The 8569-nt window shown below is 38.7% G+C and overlaps 1 protein-coding gene across 1 annotated transcript; it reads left to right on the top strand.

Annotated features, from left to right (window-relative positions):
- The first annotated feature begins 233 nt into the window (after positions 1–233).
- camkk1b (calcium/calmodulin-dependent protein kinase kinase 1, alpha b) lies at positions 234–7624 on the top strand. The gene is made up of 16 exons (XM_062419109.1): positions 234–491; positions 586–633; positions 723–776; positions 860–911; positions 1025–1146; positions 1768–1804; positions 1899–1920; positions 2034–2122; positions 2601–2800; positions 2968–3021; positions 3127–3200; positions 3563–3650; positions 3744–3872; positions 4540–4643; positions 7139–7189; positions 7543–7624. The coding sequence occupies exons 1-16, from the start codon at positions 234–236 to the stop codon at positions 7622–7624; spliced, it is 1464 nt and encodes a 487-aa protein (XP_062275093.1).
- The last annotated feature ends 945 nt before the right edge of the window (positions 7625–8569 follow it).

Genomic DNA, 8569 nt, shown 5'->3' with positions numbered 1-8569 from the left:
ATGAAAAAGGTTGCTGTTTGGTAGGTGACTCTCAGGGTTAAGAGTCTGGATTTTGAAGCACCTTAACAACAACGATACAGATGACCAGTACGAGATAAAAATAAACATTTGACAAAAAGAAAGTCTGCCTAATTAACTGAGTCTCACATCCCTGTTTCCACATCTCTCAGTGCAGTGATGCATCCTCTGGTGCTCTGGGACGTTCAGCTGTGAGTGGACTAGAACAAACCACCATGAGTGCCAACACTTTCTGCAGGGCAGAAGCGGACTCGGAGGGCTCGGAACGCGAGCTGGATGACATGGTAGCTGCCATGAACGTGTCTGCCAACCGTATGACCCCGCCTAATGGCTGCAGGTCAGGTGCACCAAGGGCCACCAGCTCTCACAGAGCTCGCCTCTCTGACAGGAAGATGTCGCTGCAGGAGCGAGGGAGCCGCATTTCTCGGCAGCCAACCATTGAGACCAAACGTGTGTCTATCACAGACGCTGAAGTGAGGAATCTTACACTGACAGAGTTGGATTTTTTACATCATTTGTTACTGATGAGATGCTTTACTGATTGAACTTCCCCTGTAATGTTTGCAGGACTGTGTCCAGCTCAACCAGTATAAGTTGAAGAATGAGATTGGAAAGGTGATTAATAAGCATCATCCAGTAATTGAGGGGACACAAAGAGGACGACAAGAATTAAAAAATCATGTTTTCTTCTTTTTATACCCCAGGGTTCATACGGTGTGGTGAAACTAGCTTATAATGAAGATTCTGAACAGTATTATGTGAGTTGAAACTTTGTGCATTCAAGATCAAAGTAGCATGTTAGTTTGTCCTCATGATTGTTCCCTTTTTCTCATTTATTCAGGCAATGAAAGTTGTTTCAAAGAAGAGGCTGATGAGACAGTGGGGATTTTTGCGTGAGTGAAATGTCCATGATTCAAATGATCTCTGTCCATTCCTGTGGTGTTGGTGCTGATGTGTTTTCTGATTTCTTGTGTGTCTGCATTTGTGTGTGTTTGTGTAATTTCAGGCCGCCTGCCTCCTCAGGGGAAGGATGCATTCCCTAAAGCCATGATGCCCCTGGAGAGAGTGTACAAGGAGATCGCCATCCTTAAGAAACTGCACCATCCTCATGTAGTGAAACTAGTGGAGGTCAGAGATGCCCTGCATTACTACACACTGGTTTATTTCAGTGATTGCAGTGATAATAATACTGATTACTGGTGACAACAGAGGAGTTGAACTAAAACACTGCAGTTTGAGGGTCTCATGAAAAGACTTTTAGATGCAAGATTTCCTCTGTAGTGTGTATGACATGAGACTTTGGGATTAAATAAACTACACAAAGAAAAAAAAGGACTGTTTTGATATATTCATGTGCAAAAAATATATTTATTAGTAGATCAAAGCAGACAATCAAAATTTAACCAAAGACACATGGAAAGAACATTAATTAGTTAAAGGTCCTGCACACACCCAAAGGTTTTCTTACTTATTGTGGATGATTAGACCTCTGATCAGTAGGTGGAGCACTAAATGTATGTATGATAAAGGTGTCTCACAAAATAACAGGAGAGTGAAGACGTCAGTCAGAACACACCTACACAGTCCCAAGAAAATCATCCAAAATAATTGATAACACCTGTGTGAGTGTACCATAGTTGAGCAGTAGCTATAAAAGCCACAAAAGCATTTCATATTACAATTACATCTACAGTACAATAAATAAATAAATGCATTGTATATATATATGAGATTTCTTATGTCCTGCAGGTGCTTGATGATCCTGATGAAGATGGACTTCACATGGGTAAGGTCTCATTTATTCTTTTCACACTAATTGAATATATCTCCTAATGTAAAACAAAGTCAGTGTCATTAAATTCTGATTATTTGCCCTCAAGCTTTCGAATTGATGCCGAAAGGGTACGTTATTACACATTAATGTCTTCTGTCAGATTTCCCAATGGAGACAGGATGGACAAAAAAAAAGAAGTTACTAGTTCTATGAAGTTTATATATCTACTTCTGTTGATCAGACCAGTGATGGAGGTGCCTACAGACAACCCTTTCACAGAGGAGCAGGCTCGCTTTTACTTCCGAGACGTCATCCTGGGAATAGAGTATTGTAAGTTTTACAGATAATATCTCTACATTTTATAGAGTCAAAACATGTAATGTACTCATAACCTTTCTTTTTTAAGTCATGAAGCTTGTGATTACACTCAAATCAATAGAATTGGAACATCTCTAACTTTGATGACCTGAACAAGCAGAAAGTGTTGTCTCTTTACACATACTGGTTTTTAAAAGTTGAGATAAGTTGTTTGATTTAATTTCAAAGCTGCAATTAAACTGAAGATTTAGAGCTCTTTCTGGTGGCTATTTGCACAATGAAGGCTTTATTTAGGTACTATTCAAGACATATTGCACTGTTAAAGACAAGTAAAAAGGATTATTTCAGTATCATTAGTATGTAAAAATTGTTTTCATAATATTCGTACAATTATACCAAAGTGCACCCTTATATCTGTTATAATATGTTTATGTTAGCTGCTCAGCAAACCCTTGCTATGATAGTATCTCTGCATTTCTGTCTTGTCCAGTGCACTACCACAAGATCATCCACAGAGACATTAAACCTTCCAACCTGCTGCTGGGGGACGACGGTCATGTCAAGATCGCAGACTTTGGAGTGAGCAACGAGTTTGAGGGGTCAGACGCCCTCCTGTCGAGCACAGCGGGGACGCCGGCCTTCATGGCCCCTGAGATGATGACTGAATGCGAGCAGAGCTTCAGTGGAAAGGTGGGATGTTGGACAGCGGGAAAAAAGACTGTGTTAATCACTGAATATGACTCATTATATCAGACTGTGTTTAATTGCAAGACAATTGCAAGAAATTATGTCCAAATGCCTACTGTGAGCTTCTCAGTAATGACACAGTCCTGATAATTACTGTGTTTGTTTACCAGGCATTAGACGTGTGGGCGATTGGAGTCACACTCTACTGTTTTGTCTTTGGGATGGTAAGCAAGTTCTCAGCACAATTCACACTGAATAAAAAGATAAAAAGCCAGTCAAACACAACATTTTAACACTGAAATCATTTCCTTGTGATTGTCCTATTGCAGTGCCCTTTTTATGATGAATATATCGTTTCTCTGCACAACAAGATCAAGAACAAACCTGTGGAGTTTCCAGAAACGTAAGAAAACATTTAGACATGGTTACTTCATACAGTGTAAGATTATTTACTGTAGTGTTGCTGTAAGTTTTTCTCCAGACTAGAACATTTTGGCAGCAAGTGACCAGTTTAACAGATATTTTTCTTGATTTGAGAGAAAAAAATGATGAATTAAAGCTGAAAGGCTTATAAACAACAGGTGCTCATTTGTTTATTAGTGGGAGGACGTTAATATTGGGGTGTGCGTTTTTAGTCTCTTCACTGATTTTGTGTTCCTTTGAGTCTACTTTTTTATACTCATGATGACTAATTACATCTCTCCATGCCACCATAAAACAATATTTTATACAAACTGTTATTGTGTGTTTTTTTATGTCTCGCAGGCCATCGATAAGTGCAGAACTGAAGGAGCTTGTTGAAAGGATGTTGGATAAAAACCCTGAAACAAGAATCACCATCCCTGAAATTAAGGTGACTGGTAAAGAATGAAATCATAGAAACAACAGATTACATGTCCATGACTCTTTTAAAATGTAAGTGTTGTTTTATGTCACGTTGTCACAGCTCCATCTGTGGGTGACAGAGAATGGCTCAGATCCTCTCCCTCTGGAGGAGGAACACTGCACAGCGGTAGAGGTCACAGAGGAGGAGGTGCAGAACAGCGTCAAACTCATCCCCAGCCTCTCTGCTGTGGTGAGTCGCAGTGACTGCTCTGTGTGTCCCCATTATTTAACTCTATAGGGGCCACAATGCCTCCCACTGATACATGTAATTATCAGTAGAAACATTTACTTTTACATCTTTCAGATGATTAACTTTAGGCCTTCTCTTAAAGTCTATTTCCCTCTGTGATCCTATAAGGGTTAGTGGATTTCCTACTTACACAAACTGACTCTGACACTGACCTTAGAGAGGGCCTTTTGTGTTTTTTGCAGCCACCATAGATTCTCCTACATGCTTGGAAGGGGAGGGGTGTTTATTTGTTTGCAATCTGCAACTTCACCACTAGATGCCAGTAAATCATACACACTGGTCCTTTAAAAAAGAAAGGTTACATAATTATTATTATAGACACTTCACAGATGACACAAAAATGCAAATTTTCTGATCATGTTACCTTGAAAGCTGTGAAATTGCAATAGTTACATGACAAAAAACATTAATTACCTGTTATGAAGAAACAAACAAAAAAAAGTTTTCCAGAAATTTAAAAAATGGGATTTTAAAAAATGGATTTCATTTTTTTAGGAAAAATCTGATTTTGTATTTTTAAGTGTACGCTTTGTTGTGGACAACTAGCTAACGATATGATGCTGTTTTTGTTTGTTTTCATTGTGATTCTCTCTGATATCCACTGCAGATTCTGGTGAAGTCCATGCTGAGGAAGCGGTCTTTCAGTAATCCCTTTGAGTATCAGGCCAGACGGGCAGAGAGGTCCATGTCTGCCCCTGGAGGTCTTCTTACGTAAGTAGCCTACTCTGCAAATCCTGCCCGCTCCGCTCAGCCAAACTGCCAGCTCTGCGATTAGGCCTCTAACAAAACAAAGCAGCAAGCAGATGCTTGGATAAAAATAGATTCAGTCGCTTACATATATGAGTGGAGAGTGTCTCCCTCATATTAACTATGATAGACAATATAAAATTAGTCTAATCTACTATCATACCTGGACCACTAATCTTTGAATACTGACTGCAGCTCCTTTGGTGTGTATTTGTTTTGTTTTAGTCCATAAATTAGCAGCAAATGCAGGCGGATGAAAGTATTTCTCCTCTCCTGATAAGCTAAATGGAAGCCCCTGTGGCAGCAGTAATGGCTGCGCTGCTTTTGTTTTCCATTAACAAGCTGGCACAGCTAATTACACCTCCATGGGAAGAGATGTGGTGCTGCAGCTACATCCTCCTCCACACTAACCCAGTCACCACCAGTACAGCGTACAGCGCTGCAGTCTCCCACACAGTACAATCTGTGGAGAGAGTTTGGTTCAGGCTGTCTGTCTGTCTATCTGACACATGTGATGTGTAAATGGTGAAATCACGTCAAGGCTGCTGGTAAGATTGAGGTGATAAATGTTTCTTGAAGGTGGCTGCTAGAGGACGCTGTAATTAAAGGTGAACATTTTACAATTTGAGGTAGAAGTAGTAGAAGTAGTTTAGCCCTTCAGTTGACTTGAATAAGAAGATCAAAATATTACATTTGATCTTCTTGGAGGGATGATGTGTTGTGGTTGTTTGTTCAGTAATCCAGTAAATAAATAAAACCCATTATGACAAATCATTATTACATCAGACTTCTTTTCACAATATGTTTTTTTCAAAACAACATACTTCAAAATGTCTTTTTTACAGATAGTTATGCAATTGTTTTTTTCTGCAGCCAATCACATAATTGTTTCAGTCCTAATTGTCTTGTTTGACAATGACTTTGCAACAAAAATGTCATTTTAGAATAAAAACTGTTTTATCGTGAAAAGAAGTGGGATGAAATAATGCAGCTACAATAATTAGCTGAGCTTTAAGAAATTTATTGGAATATTTCAAAATTTCATGTTTATTTCACACATTTGTTCTGTATTTATTCATCAATTTCAAATGTATTTATTCAATTTCATATTTAACACTTGGGTCCCTATATGTTCGGAGTTTGAGCACAATAAATGAATTGGCCTGATGGGGGCACTATAATGATATTCACAGATTACAGCAGTTTAAAATGTAATCTAAAATAATAAAAACTTTGAAGCTCTGAGGAATAGTTTGACATTTTCATAAATGCTTTGTTATCGAGGGATGAGAAGATCGAGAAGATGGATACAACTTAACTTTGTCTGTTATATGTGAAGCTACAGCCAGTTTAGCATACAGAGCAAATTGCGGTTTACAACACCTGCTAAAATCACAAATTGTTGTTTATGTAAACATAACTGTGTTATTCAGTGAGCTTTAGCGGTTCTGTAGACTGATTTTGCAGGGTTGCCTCCCAATGTGGACCAAACCATCAACGAGAAGAGTCTTAGTCAACCAAATTTTCATTGGTCGTTTAGTCACAGGAAGCTGCTGCAGCTCCCTCCAAACTTGTCACAATTTCTCCATCCTTGCAGATAGGCAACAGTGCTGTGTCTTTCACTAGCATCACAGAAAACATGCAGTTTGATTAAATCTCTCTAATCTTTGGTACCAAATTTCTGAATGGCTACCTTTGCTTTGAACAGCACTGATCCCATTTTTCAGCCAAGTCTGTGAAGAGTTCATAAGTTGTTTGATGTTATACTGTGTTGAAATAAATGTAGTATCTTTGCTAGTTGTTCTGACACGTTCAGAATCATTACCGCTTTTGTGTTAGCGTGGTTGTTAACAGGTTTTGTGCATGCGCTTGTAAAATTAATATTTTAAAGGCTCATTATTACAGTTTTGTATTTCTCTGTAATGCAGCACAGTGTTTACGGTATTACTTGCCATTCTCCGCCCCCGAAATTAACTCTAACCATTTTCTGATGCCCAACTAAATATACATTTAAATCATTCAATTGATATAAAATATAATATAAACATTCAACAACTGGCTTGAACTAACAACTACTAGTCAACTATGAAATTCTTTGTTTGGTGGCAGCCTTAGGATTTTGTTACACTTGGATAGAACCCGGCTAGCTGTTTTCCTCTTTTTTCAGTCTCTATGCTAAGCTAAGCTAACCAACATCTGGCTCCAGCTTCATATTTGACAGACATTAGAGTGGCACCAGTCTTCTCATCTAACTTTCAGCAAAAACGCAAAAGGAGCGTATTTCCCAAAATGTCAGCCTATTCTTTTAAACCGCCCCAGTCCTGCTATAATCAAATGTAATTTGGAGCATAGTGAAACTGTCACCATCGAGCCCAACATTGTTATTGTTTATCATTAATGGTGTTAGCAGACAGCATATACAGGCTGGCCTGTTATACACAATGTCCTCTTTCTTTCAGTGGTTCTTGGGGCTTAATAGGGTCTTCACCTCATCTTCATCCTTCCTTGAGGTAAATATTTCAGGAGCATTTAGGCTAAGCTTCTATGTTTCATACTCAGCTCAACTCAACAGTTGTTTGTTAAACCTTAAGAGGATTTAAGAGGGACAAGACAACACAAAGCTCTCAACAACGAGCTCTACCCAAAATAAATGGACGCACACAGCTGAGTGCTTTGTGTTCCTGTCTCTCATGTGTCCTCTTGAGGTTGATGTGTATGAAAAGTGATGAGCTTTGCTGTGGAGGACATGTACTCTATGACATTTTTAGTCTAGTGTTTCCCTCACCCCGCTCCTCCTCCTCCTCCTCATCTGCAATCTCACTTAGTACCTTCGACAACATGATCGAGCGTTTGTCGCCCACAGGAAAGTCAGCAACGAGGGGAGCAGAGACGGAGAGTTGGAGGACTTGTACGAAGATGACACATTTATAGATTGCACAGATTAAATAGATATATTGTGCACACAGATTAAAAGAAGAAGAGAGCGTTCATTTTTGTACCTTTCTTTACATCCGTCTCTTTCCTAATTTGTTGCTTTTGCTTTGCACTTGCTATGCTTACGTGCTTGCATGTTTTCTCACTTTAGTGCAGAAGACTGTGATACAGTAATTTTGTGATATGCTAAATATTGAAAAGATGGCTAGAAATGCACGTATGCATGAAATAAATGAAATGATTACACTTCAGATTAGATTTGTTTGTTCAATCTGCTTTTCTGCTGCTGTATGCATATGTAAATCCAGGAAGGCACAATTGATGAATGATTCTTGAATGCAATGTAATTAACTGGATTGTGTTAAAAATGTAAATGCTCTATAATGAAGATATTTTTACATTTTCCTACAGATGTTGAAAATAATAAAAGACAGCACTGAAACATTGACTTTAATTGATTGTAGAAAAAACTGTGGAGGGTTTTTGTGTGTGTGTAATTATAGATATTACATGACAGTTGTGTTGAATGTGAAACAATAGATGGCAGCCTCAGTTACATATTTAGAAACAGTCTGATTTTTTCCAAAGTAACAGCATTTAAAATGTACAAATACACACGCCAACATCACTATGTACTCAAGTCATATATTCAAAAACGCCCTGCAGCCAGCTACTGTAGTCTAAATTCCCATTTTCAAGTCTGTTGTCAAGTTTCAGTATCAAGGCACTTCATTCTCCACACCAGTAGAGGGCAGCATTGTTTTGTCAGTAAGGAGATCGCCTTCAAACCAGCAGACCCATGTTTGAGCCCATGTGACAGTATAGTCCACCCTGCTGAAGTGCCACTGAGCAAACTGCAAGGACCCTGCAGATTTCTCCTTCAGGCATCAGAAGTGTAGAAAATATTAAATCATTTCACACAGTTAAATGAGATTTTTTATACTGGATAGGCACAT

This window comes from Scomber scombrus, chromosome 5 (assembly GCF_963691925.1).
Source record: "Scomber scombrus chromosome 5, fScoSco1.1, whole genome shotgun sequence".
Lineage (NCBI taxonomy): Eukaryota > Metazoa > Chordata > Actinopteri > Scombriformes > Scombridae > Scomber > Scomber scombrus.
This window is presented reverse-complemented; position numbering and strand designations above follow the sequence as displayed.

What these genes read in the sequence shown, in the direction of transcription:
- camkk1b (XM_062419109.1), top strand. Translation starts at nt 234, where the DNA reads ATGAGTGCCAACACTTTCTGCAGGGCAGAAGCGGACTCGGAGGGCTCG. An exon ending in TGAAGATGGACTTCACATGG is followed by an intron (nt 1,805 to 1,898) that starts GTAAGGTCTCAT and finishes TTTGCCCTCAAG; the next exon opens with CTTTCGAATTGATGCCGAAA. An exon ending in AGCAGAGCTTCAGTGGAAAG is followed by an intron (nt 2,801 to 2,967) that starts GTGGGATGTTGG and finishes TTTGTTTACCAG; the next exon opens with GCATTAGACGTGTGGGCGAT.